Genomic DNA, 25989 nt, shown 5'->3' on the forward strand with positions numbered 1-25989 from the left:
AGATCAGAGGCTCTCCTAAGGCACAGAGCAGAACAAAGTAGGGATGGAGATCTGATGGGCAGATGGAAACCATGCAGCCCAATTTCTAGTTTCTTTTTTGTTTAAAAACTAGTAGTTGTTGAGAATGGCCCACATTCCAGAATCACGTTCCTCCAGCCTTCAATAACTCAGCACCAACACCACAACATCATTAAAGGCCAATGTGACACATCACTAAGGTCAACACAGCAGGTTTCTGTATCACCACTATGTACACGCTCCATACATCCCCTCCTGTGCTCTCTCCCCCTCTTTCTTATCCCTGCTTTAATACCATGCTAGAAATCACCCCCATCCCCACAACAAAACAAGTAAATCTCTTGCATGAGGTCTGTGTGTGGTGTGATCTTTGTGGTATTCCATGGACCTTTGATACCACAAAATACTTACACTGGTGCCAACAGGATATCCTGGTACCTGCATTCCCCTTTGGGATCTGAGCTGCACTAGGACCCCTATCCCTTACCTTCTGTCCACCTGCAACAGACTCCCCTTCTAGCCCACTGATTGCTTGGCCTTCCGCCTATCACCCACAATTGGTAAGTGATCCCTCTTGGTCGGTGTAACTGCTTCCTTGAGTCTCTGGTACTCTTGGAGGTGGAGGTACCCACCCTGCTCTAGACCCTTTCATTTGGGTGAGGCTTTGTTTCTGAGCTTGGTTTTCACCTTTTAGCTTCATACAGAAGCCCCAGTACCAGGAACTGAGTCTCTTAGCCCTGACCCGTTGAGTGAGGTGATGACCCACTGAGCGAACGGCTTGTGTCTTCCTCGTTCCTCATTCAGTTCTCCGGGACATGGGAGACCCTAGACGTCAGGTTTAGGACCTTCCTCTCTTCCTCACCCATTGCAATGCCATCATTCACACCTTCTGGCTCCCCCTTGGGAAGCCCCTTAGAAAATCCCAGCCTCTCTACCTGGAATCCACCCGAAGGGCCCCAAATTTATTTGCTTTTGTAATCAAATCTGGCCTCAATATCCCTTATATAATCAATCCAAATGTGGCTGATTAGCATCACCCTAGATTCCAATATTAATCTGGACCTTTACAAATACTGCAAGTATTTGGGGCAGTGTGAAGGAAGACGTTTCCTATTCCCTATTTCTTAGCTCTAAGCCTGTTTTTTTTTGGGGGGGGGTCTGGTCTTCCCCCAATCCCCACACTGTGCAAATGTCCTATCTTTAAGTTACCATTGACAGATCCATAATTTTGTTGCAAAGTACAGTCTGAGCCCGACCTAGCAGGAGGGGGAGAAAGCAAAGGAGTAGGCCAGCCCCAGCACGCACATGCCCCTTGCTCGCTGGTGGTCGCTCTGCTTCCCTCTGCAGAGTCCTCTACTAAGGTATGTAAGGATCATTTGTTTCTGCTGGCTTCTGCCACCCACAGAATTTGATTCCAAATCCTAGTCTGATTCCTTAGCTGCTGCTTTCCTTTACCTGCTTTCTAACCATTTGTTTCTTGTCTCTCTGGGCTCTGGCCTGCTATGCCCTCCACGTGGGCACCCACACATCTATCTCCCTGGCTCCTGTAGCCTGCCTGCTACGCCCCTGGCCTGCTACACCCACGTGGACATCATCTCCTGCTACCTGCTCTGTCACTTTGTGCTTTTCTGGGACTGTACATTGCAAGTTTCCCTGTCTCCCACTAGGAGCTTCCTGCTAAGTCCTGCAGCCTCCTTAAGTCCTTCTGAGCATCTGTAACATTGTCCCTCCTGTCTCTCAGCTCCCTCCTGGAAGTCCTGCAGCTTCTCTACACCTGGGTGGAGTTTCTGCTTATCCCTCCGTGTCCCTTAACTATTCCTCTCCTTGTCTATGTCCTAAGTGTCTCTGGCTCCTAGAGCCTGCTATGACTTTCTATTTGTGGCTCTGGGCTACTACATCCTCTGGGGCTCTCTACCAAAGACACTTGCAGGTTCCCCTTCCCCTGCACTCTCTCAGCTTCCACCTGTAGTCCTGCAGCGTCTGCTCCCTTAACTCCCTCACAGAGCATATAGAAATTCCCTCCAGAGGAATTTTTTTTTTTTGCAGTCCTTTCTCCTTGACACAGTTTGGCATCAGAACAGTTTAGTGACCAAAAAATAGGTGCACTTGATTTCTAAATTCTCACAAATAGTAACAACTGCTATTGCACAAACAAATGACCCCCAAATATCTTATATCTAAGCTGGTTCCATTCTATACTTTATCTACTTTCCACTCTTTTTTTAAAAATATTTATTTATTTATTCTGTATACAATATTCTGTCTGTGTGTATGCCTGCAGGCCAGAATAGGGGACCAGACCCCATTACAGATGGTTGTGAGCCACCATGTGGTTGCCGGGAATTGAACTCAGGACCTTTGGAAGAGCAGGCAATGCTCTTAACCTCTGAGCCATCTCTCCAGCCCCTACTTTCCACTCTTAAAACTCTTCTATTTCTATGATTTCTCTGTGCTCTACTCTAAAAAAACAAATCTCTTAAGACTATGCTGTAAACTCTATTAAGATTTGTAAGTTCACTGGATACAGTTTAATAGGATCTGTAACAAAATATGGCTTTAAAAACTTATAACTCTTTGCACATGTAATCTTGAATGCTGAAACATATTTTACATTATTAACTCTTGTTTTGCATATGTGTATGCGTGTATGTAACTTACATAAAATTCTGTATGTGTATGCAACTCAGATTCAACTCTTATTTAAAAAAAAAATGAGAGTTTCCTACTAGAAAAACATGTTTTTAAACAGCAACCATGTTGCTCTCCTCCATCTTGGCTATGACCTCATCAAGATATAAGCAGTCACATGGCTGGCAGCCATCTTCACTAAGATTAAAGAGTACATGCCATGTGGCTTTACCACCATCTTAAGATGACCATGTGGCACAGAACCAACAACTGTAAAACTTCTCAGTGTTACTGAGCTCTCTTGAGAGGTCTACATTTCCCCCATTTACAAAAAGATCTAAGTTTCACTTTTTTTTTTTTTTGGTTCTAAGAGCAGACAAGTTTCAGTTTCTTAAACAAAGGGCTATTAATCAATCAACACCCCAAACAGCAGGAACAAGAGTGAGAACACATGAATCAGTCCCACAGTATTACAAGACAGTGACCAAAACAGGACAGTTCCCGTAATACCCTGAAATGAGCCCAGACTTGCCCAAATATGTTCAAAGAAAAAAAAACCTAGAAACTCAGCCTATCAAAAATGTACTAATATAATTGCTGCCTGCTTAACCAGTTATATTTGAGATGACCTGTTTCTAAAATTCTGTGCTTAAAAGGAGCCTGCACGCTCCTCTCAGGGCTCTCAGGGTCACTGCCATTTGCACAGGTGGATGACCCCCTATATGATGGTAAATAGACACTTTTTGCTCTTGCATTCTATTTGAGCCTGGGGTCTTCCTTCAGTGTTTTTTTGGACCCCCACACTTTGCTTATCATTGTATCTCCTTTTTAGACTGAGGAAGCAACAACAAGTATCCAAAATATTTTGGGATTGGTATGGATTTTTACAAAACGATAAAAATTTAAGGTTCGATTTTCTAAAACATTCTATATATGTGATTCAACTCTGGTTTAGAATATACTGTATAAAATAATAAGATTTTAAAATTATAAAGGTCTACTCAGGTTAGCAAAAGCTGATTTAAGATGTATTCTAACTATTTATGTCTTGGCTAACTGTTCAATACCAAGCTTCTAGAAAATTTAGTTAAGCAACATGTCTGATGAAAAAGGCAAATTTAATTAATAAGATTTATAAATTCCTAAGATAATAGGTTTTCTATACCCTGGTAATAGGTTTTTCTACCAACACAGTAAGCTAGATCAAGCCGAACTGAAAAAGTAAAAGAACAGGTTTATTTGAGTCAAGCAACTCCCTGGTGAGTTCTCCAGTCCCAGAGATCAAGGCAGGAGAAGTCACACCTGAACTAAAGCAGGAAGGTTATGTAGCTGTAGGCAAGGGGTGATGACTTGCCTACCACAAGCTGGGTTTGTGCCCAAGTATGGTCAATGGCCCAATGATTTAGGTGGGACTTGGGCTGCTAGCAACTTCAGGGGAGGAGCTGCCACAGCCACCAAGAATTGGACTTTTTGATGCCTTTTCTTTGTTGGTGATTCTCTGAGAGGGTAGAGGAGAAAGAGAGAGAGAGAGGGAGAGAGAAAGAGGGAGGGAGGGAGGGAGGGAGGGAGGGAGGGAGGGGGCTTCTCAGACCACACAAGAGCAGGAGGTTCCAACCGAACAGAGTAGTTGGGTAGCTTCTTTGTCTTCACTCACATTGTAAAACTGTAGCTATTTTGGTAAACTGAGTCATACAAGTAATACTCTATAATGCTGTACTATAAAAGGAAAGTTTACTGCACTTATTATTTATTTTGATGCTAAAGGATCTTCAATTAAAATTTCAACTCAAATTTTAAGGCTCGAACTTAACAAGGAAAGGCTGTAAAAATCCTAATCTTATAAAAGCTACTGACTTATTGTAAACTGTTAAAGATAACCAAGACATGCAAATTAAGTCAGCTGCCTTATAAATGATCAAATTCTTTAATGTGTTCAAAACTACACTTACAGTCACGCTAAGTACTAATGCAATTAATTACAGGAACGAACTTTAGTCTCCTGTTATGTTTTCAAAGTTAAGCCTAAAACAAGTCACTAAAAACAAGCAAAGATTATTTAGTTTAGATATACTTAATAGATAATGGTCCTCAAAACTTTTCAGAGATCTACTGAATATGACATTTAAGGTGTTTAATGGAAGGGAGGAGCAGAAAAAGATAACAACAGCTTCCTTCCAGTGATATAGAGAAGTGCAGGTTCCTGGCAGCAGCCCTAAGATCTCCAAAGAAGATGATGGGGCACAGAAGACTGTTGAGAGACCCCAGATCCTGAATTTCTTGTAATCCCCTGATCTGAGTGCCTACAGCTGCTCTGAGCACGAGACCTTCAGGAGTTCCTGATGGCAGGAGAGTGGTTTCTGGTGGGTTTGGCTGGGGCGTGGCTATCTCTATATAATCTGCCCCTGAACACAATAAAGGGGGCATTCTTGGGGAATTCAAGGATGACCCGTGTCGCTGTCTCTCTGTCTGTGTTTTTTAACCTCCTGCCCCCTTGCCCGAATCTCGAACTGGGTGCCAGTGCACCGAATGCAGACATGGGGGCATGGTGCACAGCAGAAGACCACCCGGAGCTTGCTTTAAATGTGGCAAAACTGACCACTGAGTGAAAAATTATCCTTCACCTTGCCTGCTGCCAGACCCCCCATCCAAACTATGAACAAGCAGGACACTGGAGAGTTGGCTGCCCTGCTTTGCCTGGATAAACTAGACCAGTCAGTCCCCCAAATTCCTCCTCCACAGGAAAATCTGTTGGATCTTCTGGGCCTGGAAGCCTAGGACTGACACTGCCCTGGGATCTCTGCCCCCAATGGAATCAAGACTACCACGGAGGAACCTAGGGTGACTGTTCAGGCAATAAGACTCTGGCATTTTTAATAAATTTGGGAACTGCTTATACTTCCTGCTTACTCTGGTGAAAGTTATCCTTCTCAAATCTCCGATGTTAACAGCAGCAACCAAGGCTTCAGCTGCCTTCTCAGTTCTCTTCATATGCAAAAATCAAGCTCATGACCCTGCTTTCCTAGAGCTACTAGGAGGTCTAAGAGGTCTAGGAACAGTTTACCTTACACCCAGACTCAGAAAAGAGATACACTCACAAAACAGATTTCAATGTAACTTTTTACTATTCTTTTATTTAAAGCACTTGCTTTACAATGACTGTCCATGGTAAATGACTGGATAGAAAAAAGTGCAAAGTTTATGTAAGGTCTGAGGACATGAAAGCTTATGCTGCAAAGGTCTAAAAAACGTTTTTAAGATATGTAAATGCAAGTTAGAAAGGTATAAGAAAGTGTTTTATGGTGTGTAAATGCAATTTGTATAAGAAAATGATTTAAGGTATATGTAAAAATGAAAAATATTTCAGATTTCTTTTCCTCTCTATGCTATTGTTATATTAAGACTTTAAAAATTCAAGAGTTTTAACATTAACCAATGGAGTTCTGATAAGCTACTGATCTAGCTCTGGTAAGCACTGACTACTATTATCATAGTTACAAGCTCAAGTTTTTAAACTTGTTTTGGTTGTTTTCTAAGTATAGACTTAAAAGTGCTTCTCACTGTGCTAAAAAACATCTCTGTCCAATCTGTATGTCCAGCCCACTGGAAACTGTTAATTTTTTCAACCTAGAATCATCCTTGGGTTCCCAAGAATCAAGCATGAGTCTACTACCATTCCTACAATGTGGATTTCAGTACATTTTAAGTGGTAATGCAACATATCTAACTTTATCTCTTTTTGTAAGGTTAAAAAAAGTTCTTGTATGCTGGGCAGTGGTGGTGCATGCCTTTAATCCCAGCACTCGCGAGGCAGAGACAGGAGGATCTCTGAGAGTTCGAGGCCAGCCTGGTCTACAGAGCGAGTTCTAGTATAGTCGGGGCTGTTACACAGAGGAAACCCTGTCTTGAAAAAAAAAAAATTCTTGTAAACTTGAGGGAATTGAATTGAATCCACCTCTCAAGGTCAAATGGACTCCAGATAAGCACTGCCAATCAAAACTGCCTGTTTACCCTCCTGCCTATTCTGCTTATTCTTGAGGGTGGCATCTCCCCCACTTTCCATGAGCCTAAAAGCTTCAAATGTAAACCTAAGAAAAAAAATTTCCCCTTAACTCCTTAATTTTACCTTCTGTCCCTATATTCCTGTTTCAGCAGGCTTCCAATCGCTTAAAGACTTTAGACTGCTCCAATGCAGCGTGCAGGTCCCGGCCGCAGACGGCTCTGCAGAGACTGGACAGCCAGCGAAACAACGTGTTTTCCCTGGCTCTGCGCAGCACTCTAGCCTTCTTAAGTTCCCAAAGCTGTCAAGGCACCCAGGCAACAGGAAGCAGTCTGAGAGCCTGGCACCCTCACTCCCACCTCACCAGTCTCTCTATCCTATTTGTCTTATAGAATAAATAAATAAAAGGGAGGAATGGTAGGAACTACCCACATTCCAGACCCACGCTCCTCCTGTCATATATATATATTAAAGAAGCTGTTTGTAATTCTTTGTTTTAGAGATTACAACACATACAAGTGAATTTTATCAAAATATAGCACATTTCTTCTACTGTATTAATAAAAATCAATTCTTTGTAAATAGTACTGAAAAATCAAGTAAAATGAGTTAAAATTTACAAAGGGTTGTTAAAGGGTTTCAATCAAAATTATGAAAACTATATAATACCCAATTGATAACAGCCTGAAAGAAGTGCAATCTCTGAGTTCAAATGTTTTAAAAGTGCCGACTATTCTGACTAGAATGGAAATGCTTCAACTCGCTCTGTAAAAATAATGCAGGTGCTGTTTTAGCTAGTCCTAGATTCTCAACTAAGTCAAAGTTGAAGAAAAAAGCATATCACATTAAAAATACCCAAATCATGCATATCAGAAATTTAAAAATGAATCTGAGAAATGAATATATTGCTCTAATAAAAGTTTTCAGACTAGCCTCAACTAAAAACAGTTGCTGGTCTCTTATGGCACTTTCCTCTGGTCCAAATAACCATGCATTACTTCTTACCCCTGCATGTCATTTGAATTTTATTTGATTACATAAAACAAAAGCAAATAAAATTAATGGTTTGGATAAACAAAATTAATAACTTCTATCATCAAATACTTGTTATAGTAACCAGGAACAAAGGCAGTTGGTGGTAAGACACTACTACACTGCACACTTAGAAACCCTCTGAAGACGCTCAAGTGTGTTCACATTTAGCGTCGCCTGTCCTCCCTCCTTTAATGACTCAGTGACAGCACTACGTCATCACTAAAGGCCGAGGTGGCAGACCAATGCCCACAGCACCACCCTATGTTTATATCTCCTGCCCCCGAGTCCTAGCCTGCACTATCATGGTCTGCTCTCTTTCTCGCTTGTGAGGTCTGCTGTTCAGTGTGATCTTTGTGGCAATTCTTGGCCCTCTGATCACTGCAAAACATTTACAGTAGTAGTGGGGACTGAACCTAAGGTCTGACGTATAAGAGCTAAGTAAGGGTTCTACCACTGAGCTATAGCCCAGTCCTTCAATGTCCAGTTTCATGGGAAAGGAAGAAAGCAGGCAGGGAAAGACAAACCCTCAGAGATGAGGACAGTGAACAGGGAAGGCACTAATGTAGGAGTGAGGCCTAGGTCACAGCGGCTGCTCCCATGTCACCAGCCAAACAGGAATGGGCCCAGATATGTGTATCACAAATGACATCAGCCGGTTTCCGTTTACAACCTGGAACTTAAACATACTGTGCTGTGGAGAGATGAAGCTGTGTGAATGTGTGTTACTGACAAGAGCATGGCCATGTCAAGAGCTCTAGTGCCTCAGACTTCTGAAAAAGGCAAAACCTTCTACCTTTATCTAAAACTAGAAACTACCAAATACAACTTCCCACCTACTAACTAACCAGCAAACTAAGTCTAGCCTTCATTATGTATGGCACAAAAGGAAGGGGTTAGCTAGTCTCCATGGGAGGTCTCTGTAGTCTCCAGCAGTAAACTTCCTGGAGAAGGAAGCTGTACTTCCAGGGTACTTTCCACCAAGGGACAGACCTCTGTTCCCCCACCCCCCAACCCTCCCCACACACCAGTAAGTCAATGAACCCAGAATGTTCCAGGCCATGGCTACCAGGCACTAGTGGTTGGTCTTCAGCCTTCCCCACACTGCACACGGTGCATTATGTTCAGCCCCTCCCTGAATGTGACCAGGCTTGGTTCAATTCTGTTTCCTGCTGCTGAAACCAAAGGTACCTCATGCTGGGCCACTGCTGGATGTCAGCAAAGATTATTCTTTGGTAGAGCCAGTGACCTCAGTTACTCTATCAATCAGACCATGGCTTTTATCTGCTCTTTACTGAATACTCTTGATGAGAAAGGGACAGGAACAATGAAGGTCCCTCAAAGCTCCTGACACAGCCATGAACATGGTACTCACTGTTTGACCTTTTTTTCTCTAGGATCTCAAACTAAGTAAAAACTCAGGATAGCAGTTGCAGAAGCAAATGACAGAAATATTCTCCTCAGCACTGGGTGCTGGGCATTTCAAAATGCTAAAATAAGTTATTATCAGTAAATGTTTGATTTGTTGTACCAATTTTATATATCTGTATACTAAGGTTGCATAAACATTCCTTGGGTAAAAAGATTCATGAGTGGAGAAGTTTATAAAGCCCTGGAGTGGAGCACTAGGAAATGACAGGACTGTATTTTGAAGCGAAGGATCAAGCTAATCACATATTTTCATTAGTTATTCAGCTTGGAGCTGAAGATTTCTTCCAAAGCTGTCAGGTGACTATGGCATGGACCATCAGGTAATTCAACACTGCCTGTGTCTTTTCTTCCTAATTGCTCTCTCCCTACCTTGGATACATCAGGTTAAGTACCACCATTTCCTCTAATATGGGACTACACAGGACACTCACTAACAGTTCCTGCATCTGAACATGTATTCTCTTCAGTTTAATCTTAAATATGGAAGGAGGTAAGTGAAGGAATCTTATAGTATAATAAAATTTATTAAGTATGAAAGAAGGAAAAATACTATAGACTCACCTTTCTTCTGGATAGACTTTCCCAGTTTCCCAAAGTCTGTATGGTTTTTGAGATGAGAGTTAATGTTCTAATTGTCTGTGTATCCTAGAAAATGACCAAAATTCTTGTTAAGTTTTCAAGAAGTAGAATTTATATAAAAAGCAGAATGAAGTGAATGGACTATATGGCTCTAAAATAGTAGTTTAAAAATTCAAACCTGGATAGTTCAAATGAGGCTAAGCCTAGGATAACTTACTGAACTTAGGGGTTAAGAGACTAAAGAAGTTGGTGGTGTAGGTCTGTGATCCCAACTACTTGGGAGGCTCAGACAAGAAGATGACAAACTCCAGGCCTGTTGAAGCTACAAAGCGAAGAGAAGTTCAGTCTAAACAACTTAATGTTTGCCTTGTCTCAAAAAGTAAAACGAGGGCTGGGGCTACAGCTCAGTGGGAGAGGCCTTCAATTCCATCTTCAGTACCATTAGAAACATAAAGACAGATTAAAGATTTAATGACTTGACTTGTTCCCTTTGAAAGACACAATTTAATCAACTGCATCTAAAGGTTTTTATATGGTTTACACGACTGGATCACACTATAATTTTTATTCATTTTTGGAAGATCAACGTTATTTACTTTTTTCTACCATATAACTTAAAATAGGTGTTCCCAACTTTCTGTGCTTAATCTACTTCTAAGCATATTTGAAGAACATAAATGGCTTTTGCCATCAACTGTTTCCACCATTGGGGGTGGAGGGAGAATCCACATTCATACTAGGCTTACACAGGATCTTACCACAGGGTAACTGTTTGGGTTTCATGCTACCTTTCAGGCCTATCTACCTGACAGAAGTAAATAAAATGGACAGGAACAGAGTTCTCCCACGAGTTCTTGATCTCTTTTTTTTTTCCTTTATTTTTCTTTTTTTGGTTTTTAAAGACAGCTACACAAAGCTCTGTGTAGCTCTGGCTGTCCTGGAACTAGTTCTGTAGACCAGGCTAGCCTCAGAGGTCTGCTTGCCTCCCAAGTGCTGGGATTAACGGTGTGTGCCACCACTGCCCTGTGATTGTTTCCTTTTAAACTGAGGTATAATTTACATTTAATTTAGTGACTTGATCTGCTCTTATGTGTACAGCCTGATAGACTCTTACTAATCTCCATTTTTATATAACCAACTATCCTACCACAGTAAACTATATTATCAAAAAACATAACTAGGAAAATTAAGTTAAGGAGACATATTGTTTCAGTTACTAGGATCCCACCCAGCATTGAAAATAGGCAATCAACACTGTGGGGAAGAAACGACCAAGACATGAAGAGATCTGAAGAAGTAATAAACATCTGGTAAATGATCAATACAATATGTTTAGAAAAAGTTATAAAGTATAGTTATCCAGAAAATATTTTTGATGGAGCATTTAAGATTCCATTCTATCTCTAAGACGCCCCTACTACATACCATTCTTTAAGTCCCCCCCCCTTTTTTTTTTGAGACAGGGTTTCTCTGTATAACAGTCTTAGCTGTCCTGGAACTAGTTTTTGTAGACCAGGCTGGTCTTGAACTCACAGAGATTTGCCTGCCTCTGCCTCCTGAGTGCTGGGATTAAAGGCGTGTGCCACCACTGCCTGGCCAGTCTTTAAAAGTTACGGAAAAATTAAATTTGAAATGAATTTTACAAGAATTTACTAATTAAATTTGAAATGAATTTTACAAGAATTTACTGTTTAATTTTTTTTAATTTTTTGGGTTTTGAAACGGGGTTTTTCTGAGTAGACCAGGCTGGCCTCTAACTCAAGAGATCCGACTATATCTGCCTCCTAAATGCTGGGATTAAAGGCGTGCACCACCACCCCCCAGCTTAAATTTGGCTTTTAAATTCAGTGTTATAGGTCATTTTTTTTCTTGAACTATCAAAAGGGAACAATATACACTTTACTGAATTCCAGGCTACCACAAGCTTTAGAGCCACACAGCCATGGCTACTATTCTACATCATGTCATCCAGACGCTGAGTCCCTGGTACAGTTACACAGGGCTGCAGCGACATCCTCCCATCACTGCACCTACGGCCTCATCACCTAGCATCCAGTGCACAGCACTACGTAACATTTCCAAAATTCAACTGAATGTTCAATGTTTCAATTCAAATAACTTAGCATGCATCTCTCTTTTTTTTTCTCTCTTATGTCAACTTACAGAATTGGTACCACCTGACTGTATTTGGTCTATAACAAATGTTTGCTCTAATATTTTAAAAGAGCAGCGGTTCTGTACTCATGACCTTTTCTAAAGACGTTCTTCTGAATCCTATGGAAGTCTGGAGGCAGCAAAGCACCCCCCCCCCCGTATTTAAATCATGAATCCTGTTAAAAAAAAAAGACTCAACTTGATGAGCTCCTTCTCTGAACTACCATCTTCACTAATTAAACACTGAGCTTGTGACTGTCCTGAGACTGCCGGAAGCTGTGCGCACACACACGGAAAAGGTCTCGCATTGCCCGAGGTACTGGCAGTCTATGTGCAAAGGTTATACACGGATGTTATTAGAACAGAATATAAAAACGCCATGACAGAGTGCACAGAGTACTACAGATATATATGAGGGACATGAAGCAAAACTAACGGGTTAAAGAAGGTCTTGGGAAGGTCTTAAAGGTTATCAAGGAGAGAGTAAGAGGTAAGTATAATGGAGATAGTTAATTTTTTCCTTTATAAAACTTCAACGGCAGCTTACCAGGTCAGTGTTCATATAATCTGTATTTTTAAAAGAAAAAAACAATTGCCAAGGCAATTCAAGTAAAGATTTCCTTTCTTTCATTCTTCTGTTGGTAGTAGACATTGGATGCATGGTCTCACAAATGTTTGGTAAATGCCTTAGCACTGAGCTTTTTAGTCTCAGTCCTTAGTCTATCTCAGTAATTATATTTTAAAATTTTATAATTTTTTTTAAAGGTTGTGGTGGTTTGAAAGAAAATGGCTCCCAAAGGGAGTGGCACTATTAGGAGGTGTACCCTTTTTGGAGGAAGCTTGTCACTGTGGGGCAGGCTTTGAGGTCCTTCTTGCTAAAGCTTTCCTCAGTGTGACAGTCAATTGACCTCCTGTTGCCCCTGAGTCAAGATGAAGGATTCTCAGCTCCAGCACCACATCTGCCTGCATGCTGCCAGGCTCCCCATCATAAGCTACTCCAATTAAATGGTTTACTTTTTAAGAGTTGCCATGGAAATATTGTCTCTTCACAGTAATAACAATCCTAAGACAGAAAATGTATTTTTTCACGTGCATATGTGTATCTGTGTGTGGGCATGTGCAGAGAATTCAGAAGGTTTAGATCCCTTAGAGCTGGAGTTATGGGTGGCTGTGAGCTGCCTGACAAGGGTGCTGGGAACTGTATTCTCTGCAAGAGCAGTATGCCTTCTTACCTTCTAAGTCATCTCTCCAGCTCCTCCATATTTTGAAACTAGTGTTTTCAAAAACAGTTACTTGTTAACACATGCACGTGCACATGCACACCTCCTTGAATCTGTCTTTTAGCAAGAATAGCTCATATCCAGTGTCCTTGTTATGATTATTTAGTTTCCTGTTCTTTAATCTACTCTTTCTTGTCTACTTTAAAACTAGCTTCTATAGTTAGTTTCTCAAAATTCAAAGAATTTCTAAATTTAAAACTTAGTAACAACTGATCATCTCTGTTTCTGAATTAATTTGTAACTTTCAATACATGACAATGTCAACATTACTCTGTATTCTCAGCTTGTACAGTAGTATCTACTCCTACTTCTTACTTGGTTCTAATTAAGTGCTACCTTTAAATTTATGTAAGTAGTTCTAGATTAATGGAAGGCAATTGTGCTTATCCCTACATCACCGATAATAAATAATGTTATGTGTTTTCTCTATTCCCGCTACTTCAAACATTCTTTAAAACGCAGGGTTATAGTTTAAGACCTGCTGCAGATACTGAGGTGGTGGGGGTAGGGACACACAACAAAAAGGGACCAAAAGAAAAGATGGAAAGTTGGAATAATAAAACTGCATGGAAAGTGACGTAAAGGTATCTGTAGTTAGAGGGATTTGATTTAAACATCTGATCTAGGAATTCCAAGTCTGGATACAAGACAGAGTCACAAGTTCAGAAATGGGAGTTCTGTTTATGTACAAAATTTTGCCGGCAAGATTCCACTGCCTCGGGTCTTTATAGCTTTAGTTAACACACGCTCCGTGAACAAAAGGATACAGGTCACACAGAACATCTATTTTCTGCCATTGTTGTGTGGCTCTACTCAGCTAACACTGTGAGGCTATCCAAGGGAAGCATGGGCATTCAGATCCAGTTCAGCTGGAAAGTCTACATGCCCTCCCCATACTGCATTACCTGATAGAGCAAGAGTACATCAAGGTAGAGAATGTCAAGATCTGCAGCATCTCCAGCACTAAGCACCATGACAGTGGCTGTTCTAAGTGTCTCAATAACAGTCTGCTTACAGGCTGTGGAGACTGAACCTAGTTCCATTTGAATTCAATTCAAATTGGGTAGGATCCAATCATAATGCCTTAGTAATGTGAGCCTAGAGAAGTTATTGCATGGTGATTTCCTTACCTGTACATGGGGCTAATAAAATAATTTACTTCTACAGTGACTAGGATGACCTAAATGAGTTAAACACATAAAGTGATTAAAACAAAGCTTAGTACAAAGTAATCACTAAATGTTTATTATCTGTTATACAAATAAGCTCCTAAAGCATCAAGAGTATAAAGTATTTAGAATTAAAAAAGCTAAAGAATGACTAAAATATGCTGTATGGAGAAGGATAAGTTATATAGAAATAAGTTAAAAAAGAACCTTAAAATATTAAGAAGTATATATGCAAAGATTTAAATTTAGCTGAGTAGAACTTCAGAAATAAACTACATGCTTTAAAGAATTTTAAAATCTTGTATTTTGATATAACTTAAGTGGACAGAAAGCAAAAATATGAAGATACCAAATTAAGTTAGGTTCCTATCCAGTTTGGAAATGAATTTTTCTTCAAATTTCTGAGATTTAAAAATATTCCCACGATTAAACTATCATAATCTGGGTGTAGCAGGTGTGCCTATACTCTGAAGGCTGAAGCAGAAATATTATTTCAGGTTAAGGTCAATCTGGGCTATGTAGTAAGATTTTGCCTCAAAATATAAAAATAAAAAATAAACTGTTTTAGTAAGCCAGGAAAAGGTCTGCCAACAGCCAGCAAAAACCATTACTACAAACCACTACCACCACCCTGTAACTAAGGGCAACGGCCCTCTCGTCTTGGGAATTACAGAGAGAACAGCAGAGGAAACCCTGGGGCACCTCCCCGCTGCTCATCAGTGACACCAACTTATCAGCAGTCAAACACTTGTGAAATGTCTTAGCACAGCAGTAAAAACAGTTTATTTTTTCTTCATTTTACTAAAAATAAAAAAAAATGGGATAAAGCTTTGAGAGGAACAAACACTTACTGGATAATGAGGTCGCAAATGAAAAGTATGAGGTGACAGTATCGCTACAGCAAAGAAACGAAGAAACACAAAGCTGGTCACTGCAGAGTACTCAACATGAGGGTTATCTGCAGGGACAAAATGGTGAAATGTCATGCAAAAACACCAATTAAAAATCAAAGATAATAAAGTAAAAAAAAAAGAAAAACCATTATGTAAACCATGTAGGAGGGGAAACAATCTGTGAAGTAAAAACTGACTTGTGAAATGATACTAATAACTACGGCTGAACTGAAGAAAATGCTGAAACTTAAAATAACAAATAAAATGAAAGGCAAAGTTCTTACGTTTTTAAAGAAATATTTTAAACTTGAAAATAGCCTTTTCTTCATATAGTCTTGAAATTACAACAAAAATAAAAGCAGTATCTAGCACTACTCAGTGGCAACACTGAATACCAAGGAGTAGTTTTTAGTTTTACAATTTTGTTACAAATCCACCCTAAAAATCTTGATTACATCAACCGTTGTATGCATGCTTAATTTCAATTGTCTAGTTCGCTGGATGGAAACGCCTAGCATATCACAAACCACCTTTGTGTTTGTTTTTGAAAGGCATATTTGGCCCTGGCTCATTCCTCCCTTCCCCTCCCTCCTCACCACCAGGAGGCCAGGTGAGCAGAGTACCTGGCTGCAGGACACACCACAGTGTTTGCCTTGCCTCAGGCCTGACTAATCCTGCGGATCCTGCGGATGCTGGACTGAAGCTCTGAAACTATGAACCCATAGAAATCTTTTATATCGTTTCTCTCAGGTATTTAATCACAAAAAGAAACATCAACAATTTAAAGACTAGAAATGACTAGGTGGAAGTATTACTTTTAAAAGCTACTAGTATCTCACATACAGCTGCAATTGAGCTGCAGGCTGCTTGCAGCACTGACCGCTCATCTCCAGTACTTGTTTCCGACTGGAGCCAACATCTAACCTGACAACCAGATGCTAGAGAGGCGGGTGGTGAGGGAAAAAGCTTCCGGATTTGCCGTCGAGTTTTAGCTCTTACAAATCACTCAGCAGGGAACATCACCAAGCTGTCCACTGTAGTGGTGCTTGCTTCCTGCGGAGCCTGCCCGGCTGTCTGTATTCCAGGTACTGAGAGCAAACGAAACCTCAGTCTCATTATCTACTCAATGGGTGACGGCCTCAGACAGTGTTAGGACAGGCTAGCAAGCAGGCAATGTGGTCATTACCTAGCTCACCACTTTAAGATGGAATCAAATCAGCACTTCATCTGTATATATGTAGGATCAAGTCTCTGCCTTCTCTACTGATTACAAAGGTTAAAGACATTTATTTAAATCTAAATGTTTTATATCTTTATTATAATTAGCCAAGAAACCTAAACCTGAATTCATGTATAAGCTAGACAACTCAGTCATATTATTTCAGTATTGAGTAAATTAAACAGAGGGACATATGCATGCAAACATAATAACAAAATCTCTTTGGATGGTTAAAAAAGTTAATTTAGAGTTTTATACAATAGATAAACCTGGCTATTAATAAGTAGCTCCTTTGTCTATGTCTCCCCCCTCTGTTATGGGCAAATCTTCAATGGGCTTTGGCAAATTTATTTATGTAACAGAAATAACTAAGTACTAAAAATAAAAGGTAGTAATTCATAACTTTATAAATTCTTTCCAATAAAAATCTTAATATAGCTAATTTTGCAAAATTAAGCATAATGATTTCTTGCTATATGTACCTCAAAATCTTATGTGCATTGGAACAAGTGTTTGTAAAGTCCAGAACTATTTTTGAAAAAAAAAATCTCACCACAGACATCTTAGCACTCCCAAGCTGTCAAATCTATTCAATTGTATGAAACTGATGTCTATTACTGCTTGAATATATGCACGTGGGGAAACAGCTGGAACAACAAAGGTGGTCCTGTGTGTCCCACAGGTTCCTAATATATAGCACATTGCTTACATATTGCAGAAAATCTTACAGATCCAAATTTTCCTTCTTAAAAACTAATGATTTTAATTTGCTCTTTATATAAAGTTGTCATTATACTGAAATAAAATGGATTGTATGTTTTGAGATTATAGGAAAAATAAGTCATGAAGTCTCTCAAAGAAGCTAGCATCATTTTGAAAAACTTCTAGAAGACTGGGCCTATGCACAAACATTTCATACAGAACACATGGACATCATGTAGGAAAAAACATAGAATAAGAGATGATGTAATTGAGTATATCAAGGCACTTACTAGGAAATCTCTTAGTAGCCATTTGCCTCAGAGAATAAAAGATATCACACATCACAGTGGGGCAGCTCACACTTGATCCTACAATTGTATTGAATACTTTGTCCACATAGTAGTGCAGATTCTCCTGCAGGGTTTAACAAAGTAAACACTAAGATTTTGACTTTCACACATTTTCAATAATCTTTATGAAAAAAAGTAATGGATATGAGATTTATTAGACGATGACAACCTAGTATTCTAAAGCCCTGTTTCCATTCTCCAAGTTCATTGAGTTAAAAGGGCAATCAACATCCTGACTTAATTTAATAAATTCAGACTTTCTAGACAGGTGGGTATATGAGTAATTTTCACAAGAAGCATGGTAAACAAAATAATAAAAAAGAAAACCAGGGAAAGAACTCATGATAGGCAGCGTTAGTACACTGTAACACAGTCAACCTACTGTGAAAACCTGTGACTCCCACACAATTATAGATTTCTCAGAGGCAACTAAAATCATTATGTCACTTAGTCAGATGAGTCTGACCAGAAAGGAATAGTCAGAATGAAGGTTGCAACTAGCTGCAGTTTAAATCCATTATTATTATAGGCTATTGCCCCTACTGTTGGTTGCTCACTAGAACTAAGACCCTACTGCTAAAGATATCATGTGTCTAGAAATTTTCTCCCTGCTACCTAGACTTCACAGTGTTAGAAGATATAATGCAGGCTGCTAATGGAGAACTGTCATTAAAAACTATGAGCTGCAACCCTATATCCTGCACTACTAACCTTCCAGGCATCAGGGGTACCACTGTTTGGGGGATAAACAAGCACTTTCTGATTTGGATCTGCAGCCTGCTTCACAGGAGGGAATTCTCGTTTGACACTGTAAACCTGTTCAAAATCTCATGGCTGGGATAAGGATAGCTATGTCGTGGGGAAGCTATTGCTGCTGATTTGCTAGATGGATATGCCTATCAAATCGTCTTCTAAATATTTATGTGTAAGTTCAGAGATTAGTGATGTTCTTGGCTTTGGTGGCCACCACTGCAGAGGCTCACAGTGCTGACAGTAAGTGACTGTTGAGTGCGTAACCTTAAATGGGCCGTCTATAACACCTCCCCTCTCTCATGGTTCAGGGACCATGACGGAAGAGAGGACAGAAAGAATCTAGGACAAAGAGTGACCTTCCCATAACAGTGGTTTAAGCACTACATGGCCACCCGCACTCGAGTTCTCAGTAGTTATGACCATCAACAAGACTTACATAAACTCAGGCCCATCTACTATGCGTCATGGAGTGGGGAGGGGGACTATAAGTCCCTGCCTATCCCTGAGAATCTACAAGCAATAAGTGGTTGTTGGGGGAGGTAGAATTTTTTTTTGTGGTGTAACTATTGATAAATTGTCTGTTACTGTAGTTAACTCCTCACTTCTTGTCCCTAAGTAAACTTACTAGAATATACATGAACTTACATGTACATACACACACACCAACATGAAAGTAGAAAAGCAGAAGGGCCAATAATTAAAACAAAAATTAAAAAAAAAAAAGAAAAAAAGGGTAGTTAGAGAGGCTCAGCAGCTAAGAACATATACTGCTCTTGCACAGAAAGAAGCGCTTGGGTTCTCAGCATCCACGCCAGGCAGCTCACCTCTGCCTACAACAACAGCTCAAGGAAATTCAAGGACGCTGGCTTCCACAGCACCTGTACTTGCACATGAATATACCCAAACGAAAAATAAGAAAGAAAGAAAAGGTGAAGGGGAAGACTAGCTGGAAAGAGGAAATCGATCAGTAGGAGAGGGAACAAGAGGATAAAAGGGTTAGCATGATCAAAATACCTTATATGCATGTATGCAAATGTAATATAACCTATTATTATCTATAATATATGCTAACAAAAGATTAGCTTCCAGAGAACCAGAGTTCAGTTCCCAGCACCCATATGAGGCAGCTCACAACTGCCTGTAACTCCAGTTCAGAAGATCGAAGTCCTCTTCGGGCTTCTGTTGGCACAGGCATTTATGCGCACACATCCACACAGTACCTCTAAACACACAGATATAATTAAAAATGCAAAGTTAAAAAGCTTGAGAATAAAATAAGCTAAAGTCAATACTAGAAAATGTTCTGAAAAATGAAGAGTAATATAAAGAATAAATAACATTGTTTCCAGACACATGACATTATTAAATTTTAAGAGTGTGTGTGTGGGGAGACAGGGTAGATAAACGGCTAAGTGGCTAAGAACACTTATGTTCTTGCAGAGGATCTGGGTTTGATTTTCAGCCCCAATGTGGTGGCTCACAACCATCTACACCTCTATTTTCAGATGATCAAATACCATCTTCTGATCTCCATAGATCATACATGTGGTGCACAGCCCACACTCAGGCTAAACACTTATACACATAAAACAAACCATTTATGGGAGTTAGGTATAACATTAAAATGAAAAAACTAAAGCCGGGCGGTGGTGGCGCACGCCTTTAATCCCAGCACTCGGGAGGCAGAGGCAGGAGGATCTCTGAGTTCGAGGCCAGCCTGGTCTACAAGAGCTAGCTCCAGGACAGGCTCTAGAAACTACAGGGACACCCTGTCTCGAAAAACCAAAAAAACAAACAAAAAAAAACAAAAAAAAAACCCAAAAAACTAATGGAGTTATAAACTACATCATATAAGCTTACCTTATTATTTTCTACATTATCTCCCTCTTTCAACTTAACAGGATCTATTTCACAGGATTTCGAGGATTCACATATCTGGAAAATACAAGTATTTTTCAGTTACTGTACTTTCCTAGGTAATTTGAAAACATGAAAGTAATTTTTTTCTGATAATATAAAAATTAAATCCAACAAAGTTTAAAGCCCCCACCTGAAGGTAACATGTACAATCTAGACAATATTCTGAAGAACTGTTATCAAAATTGTTTAATGCCACAGTAAAAAAAAGAAGGAATAATAATGTAGATTGATGTGCTTTGTGAGTAAAAATCCACAGATGAGAAAGTAATTTACTTGTAAAGTGTCTATCCTTATTCCTTCAGTAGCTCATGAATGGTCAGATCCTTCTAATCAACACGTTACTTCTTGAAAGAGAAGCAGTTCTCAACCTTCCTTATGCTGAGATCCTTTAATATAGTAGTTCCTCATGCTGTGGGACCACCCCCCCAGCCATAAAATCATTCTTGCTGCTACTTCATAACTATAATTTTGCTACTTTACGAATCGCAATGTAACTATCTGATGTGCAGTTAGGAGACCTCTGTGAAAGGGTAGTTTGACCCACAGGTTGAGAACCACTGCTCAGATGGTCAGACTCTGGCAATGAGGCATTCTCTGTACCTCGTCTAGAACGGGCTTTAATGTGACTTTCAAGTAGTGCCCTCCCACGATTTTCATCATCTCATCCAGACACCGAGTTGCCAGGGAATTTCCTCTAAAAATTGTGCTTGCATCTCTGAAATAGAAATAGGAAGATATAAAAATCAAGCACAGCAAAAAGGAAAGAAAAAGCTTTAAAACAGTAACATTTTGACTTTGATTATATATACGATTTTAGTAATTTTTATTACTAACAGGAAAATATGCTGACATTGTTTATAAAATTACCAAAACTATTTTCTGAAAATGATATCAGATTAAAAAAGAAACTATGAAATAAAAAATATAATGTAGATATGGGTACATAAAATGATGGTGCTGTTTTACTATGACGGGAATGGAAAGCCATTTGATTGCTCTTTATATTGTCCTATGTGTGTCTTATAAAGTGTTCTTACTATCTGACGTGTGGCATGTGAACCACTGCATCCAGAAGCAAAGATCAGTAACAACAACAACAACAACAACAACAACAACAAAAACTGTATGGCGGAATTAAACACATTCCCTTATTAACTGGTCCTTACTGTTGCTGGATTCTGTTTGGTTAACTTTAAGAACCGTCTTTTGTTACCGACTAGGGAGTTCTTTTTCACCTGCTCTATAGTAAACTTGGTCAATACAAAAAAAAAAAAAAGACTATAAAAACAATCTGGCAAATTAAAGTTCAATTTTAACAACACATAATTAACATTTGATGATTACAATTCTTACTGGGTATCCTTCAAGTCCAGTTCAGCCACCGCAGTGATAAAAGGAACCAGTTTATTGTGATGCAGCAATAGTCGAACAAGAGGCAAAACAGCATCCTTTTGATCTTGACATATTTCACCCAAAATATAAGCAGCTGAGGCAGATACTGGCTAGGATACAGAATGGTAGAGAACAAGCTTAGAATCAAAAAAGCAGGGCTACATGTTCAATCTGTGGATTTAATTTAAATACACTCCGTAATTACAATATGTATAAAATAGTATTTAGTTTTCTAAATTCTAATCAGATATAAAATGTGAAGCATAAATCAGTACTCTGGCTCAGACACATTAAATACACAGAGCTTTTTAAGCACTGACATTATGAAATCTTTTCTTCACCATTTACAGGATTAGTTTAGCCTTTCACATTGAGTCATACATGTAAGATTTCTAAAATACCTGAACATCTGGAGATTTTAGCAGCAGAGTTTTCAAGGGATCATAGTATTCTGATGGAAGCACATAGTCTTCTGTATAACACAGAGTTAATCGAAGAGATCCCAGGTCATCGGTTTTAGATGACTTGTTTCCATTGTCTCTTGGTTGTAGCAAGTACCTAAAGTAAAAATAGTGTCAACTCCAAGTGATGGTAATGAGAAACAAGCAAGCGGGTAAACAAACAGGTGAGCTAATAAAAAATAAACAGGGGCTAGGAGTGAAGCTCAGTGGTGACATGTATTCTCATCATATTCAATCTCCAGCATGTCAACTAAGTATGTACATACATAGAGGAATTATTGGCAAAGATGGGATTTAAACTAAGCAATTTGATTCTAGAATACATGATCATAACCACTATCTAGAGTCATCACATATTTATATGTTCTAGTATGTTGTTAAGTAGAAACAGAAGCATGTACAGGTGGGTGTGGTAGTGTGTGCACTTGGGAGGCTAATGCGGGAGGATTCTGAGTTCCAGATCAGCCTAGGCTACCTAGTTTCAACAAAACAAAACAAATAAATCAATAAAAACTATACACATGTATTTGCCTATATGTACAGAAACTATTCCCAGAAACTAGGGAACAGTGGCTAGCTCACAAAAAGGACCTAGTTGAGAAGATGAGGGGGGCAGAAGGCAGGATTCTCTTCTGAGTCTTTTTATCTAGAAACGGTTTTGAGTACATTGCCTATTAAAAAAAAATATTGCCAGGTGGCAATGGCACACACCTTTAAGAGGCAGATCTCTGTGAGTTTTAGGCCAGCCTGGTCTACAAAGAGAGTTCTAGGACAGCCAGAACTGTTAGACAGAGAAACTATGCCTCAAGAACCCATTGCCACCGCCACCCCCCAGATCAAATCAAATTCTATTATCTACACAGGGAAAAGTGAAAATTAGCTAGTATCAACATGAACAAGACAAAGCTAACATCTGTCTTAACTATCACCATTTAAAAAAACAAAACAAAAACAAAAAGGAGGTTAAGGAGGTAACTCACTAAGAAAAAAAAGGGGGGAGGCTGTCAGTGCTCAGTGGGTAAAAGTACTTGCTGATTGTCAGAACACGGTCTAAGAATGGAATCATGGGAGGGGAATTCTGAGTGCTTGTGAGAAAACTACAAGAGTCTTCTGACCTCAGTTTCTTTTAAATTGTTCACCTGGTCTTGATTTAATTTTGGTATATGGTACTTATCTAAAAATATGTCCATTTTTTTCACATTTTCCAATTTTGTGGCATACAATCTTTTGTAGTAAGATCTAATGATTCTCCGAACTGACCTCAGTTTCTTAAACAAACAAACAAAACCAGGGAATTGTTCTTGGAATGTGTTTTCAGGCTCCTCCCAGGTGTAGTGGATAAGAATGAGTTTTCTTTGATCATTCATTACAACTGGCTGTTATTTGTTTATATGTGTCTATGGAAAAACATGGTTGTCTGCCATATGCAGCTTGTCCCTGTGACTATAAACTTTACTCAGGTGATTCTTCTTTATCATCAGAGTATAAACTGTTTCATGCTCTGAATGGTGTTGGTTACTGCAGGAGACTTTAGTCTGTTTCATTTTTAGGCTCTATTTTCCCACGTCCACGACCAACAGAAGCCAACTAGAGAGATACACAGCTGACAACCTTAGCTTGATACCCAGAAGCCAAATGATGGAATCAACAATTCCCATAGGAGTTCACATGCTACACACACACAGACACATACACGGACATACCCGCACATGGACACACACAGAGATAAGTAAGTAAATAAATGCAACAAAAAAATTTTTAAAAGAAAGGGAAAAGTGATTGAGTCATGTTATAATCTAGAGAAATGGCACAGCAGTTAAAAACACTTGCTGCTTTTGCAGAGGGCTTTGGGATTGACTCCTAGCACCCACATGGTGGCTCACAACAATCTGTAACTCCAGCACCAGGGCATCTGAGCCCCTCTTCTGACCTCTACAAGCACCAGGCACACATGTAGTACACGCACATACATGCAGGCAAACACTTATAAAATAAAAATCTTAAAAAATAAATTGGAACCATTAAAAACCAGTTTTTAGAAGTCCAACATAATAGACAAACACTAATGGAAATTATTGGAAAAAAAGAAAATAGAAAAGCTTCAAACAATATTACTGCCTATAAGACCGTCTACATGATCAAAATTAGAAATAATTATGGTGTTTTCATGCAGTTACCACTGGCCCCACTAGAGGATGCTACAGCTCTACAAGTGATGAAGGCAACAAACCACCCTGAGCTAAAATAAAAAGGCATTGCTATTTTTGTATTTCCCTACAACGTACATTATACACACAGACTAGCAGATTTATTCTTCTATGCTACATAAGTTTTGGCATTTATGCTTCTGACAGACTAAAATATTCATATCATTGGGAGCTGAAGAAATGGCTCAGTGGTTAAGATCATTGCAAGGGACTTGAGTTCAATTTTTAGCACCCATATCTGGCAGCTACAACTAGCTGTAATTCCAGTTCCAGAGGATCCAATGATTCTGGCCTCAAAGACACCAGTATTTAAGTGTACATAAAATATTTATACTATTGACAAAAGAAATTAAAATTACTTACTGTCTGTTAATATTCCATAGTCTGTCAAGGTAGAGCGTTTTGTCAAATTTGCAAAGTGTATCAAGAGGCAGTGTCATTGAAAGTACATGATATGGGGCAGATTTCTAGTAAATTTTGGTGAGCCCAGGGAGATACAATGACTCATTTTTCTCTTCTGTACTAAAAGGTATGGAATATTATTTTAAAGGCTTAAAAACTGAGATCAGAAATTTTCATGGAGATGCAAGAAAGTATGGCAAATGGAGAGGGCAACACTGATATATTTTTCTTAATGATAAAGTCATTTCCCCCCCTCTCTGGATGTATTTAGAAATTATATAAAATGTCAATAGAGAGACCAATACATCTTAGATCTGCTCTAGAGTAGTTAAAAGTTAAAATTTAAAAAGTCTAAAGGGAGACTATGAGATAGCATAATCCAAATGAGGAGTGCCAATGGCTAGACAAAGAGACAGGCTCTGTTAAAGGCAAATGAGACGAAAAAGAAGTATCGGAATACTCAGTATCAGCCATGGTGGTGCACACCTTCAATCTCAGAACTCAGAAGGCAGAGACAGGCAAATCTTGAGTTCAAGGCCAGCATGGTCTACATAGCAAGGTCCAGGCTAGTCAAGGATACATATTCAAACTCTCTTGGGAAACAAAACAACAAAAATCAAACAAAACTACAACAAAACCAATCCCTAGGCTCTCAAATGTCAACCTCTCTTCCAGGCAGCAGAAACTGAGTTCTAAAAAGTGGTTCTCACGGCTAACACTCCACAGTGTGCACACACCACATCATCTAAGTCTATTCACTCATCAGCAGACATGTTTCTACCAAAGGGTGAAATCCTAGCATTTGTGGTAATCCGTCTGGAACTGGAGGTTATTTTATCATATGAAATAGGCAAAGATAAAGGCCACATGTTATTATTCATTTGTGAAAGCTAAAGTTGATCCACAGAAGAAAGCAGAATTACTAGAAGGCAGGAGGGGAGAGGAGTGGAGAAAAGGCAGGGAGTAGGCTCTAAATGCAGCTGTAGGAGTAGCAGCTCTCAGGTTTATAACCCAACAGGTTAGTAACTACGGTCTACAACACCTGATGTTACATTTTAGCATATTATTCCCTTAAAGATTTATTTATTATGCATACAGTGTTCTGTCTCCATGTATGCCTGTAGGTCAGAAGAGAGCACCAGATTCCATTACAGATGGTTGTAAGACACCATCTGGTTGCTGGGAATTGAACTCAGGACCTCTGGAAGAGCAGCCAGTGCTCTTAACCTCTGAGCCATCTCTCCAGCCTCATTTTAGCATAATTAGTTTCCCAACACACAGAAATGATATTTGAGATGGAATGCTGACAATACTGACTTGATCATTACACACTATATACATGTAAGCAAGCACAAATGCTACATTCTATGTTAAAAAGTGATCTTTAAAGGGAAGTGACAGA

General features: G+C 39.3%; 1 protein-coding gene across 2 annotated transcripts in view; it reads right to left on the reverse strand.

The window, feature by feature from the left end:
• Positions 1-25989, reverse strand: part of Rasa2 (RAS p21 protein activator 2) — a 110312-nt gene that overhangs the window by 25431 nt on the left and 58892 nt on the right. For both annotated transcript variants that reach the window (XM_038323756.1, XM_038323758.1), the window contains exons 10-16: positions 21919-22075; positions 21479-21627; positions 20726-20840; positions 20066-20140; positions 17393-17516; positions 15140-15246; positions 9668-9751 (exon numbers count right to left, since the gene is read on the reverse strand). In XM_038323756.1, the coding sequence (XP_038179684.1) occupies positions 9668-9751; positions 15140-15246; positions 17393-17516; positions 20066-20140; positions 20726-20840; positions 21479-21627; positions 21919-22075 (811 nt within the window). The remainder of the gene's footprint in view (positions 1-9667; positions 9752-15139; positions 15247-17392; positions 17517-20065; positions 20141-20725; positions 20841-21478; positions 21628-21918; positions 22076-25989) is intronic.

The sequence above is a fragment of the Arvicola amphibius genome, chromosome 3 (assembly GCF_903992535.2).
Source record: "Arvicola amphibius chromosome 3, mArvAmp1.2, whole genome shotgun sequence".
Taxonomy (NCBI): Eukaryota; Metazoa; Chordata; class Mammalia; order Rodentia; family Cricetidae; genus Arvicola; species Arvicola amphibius.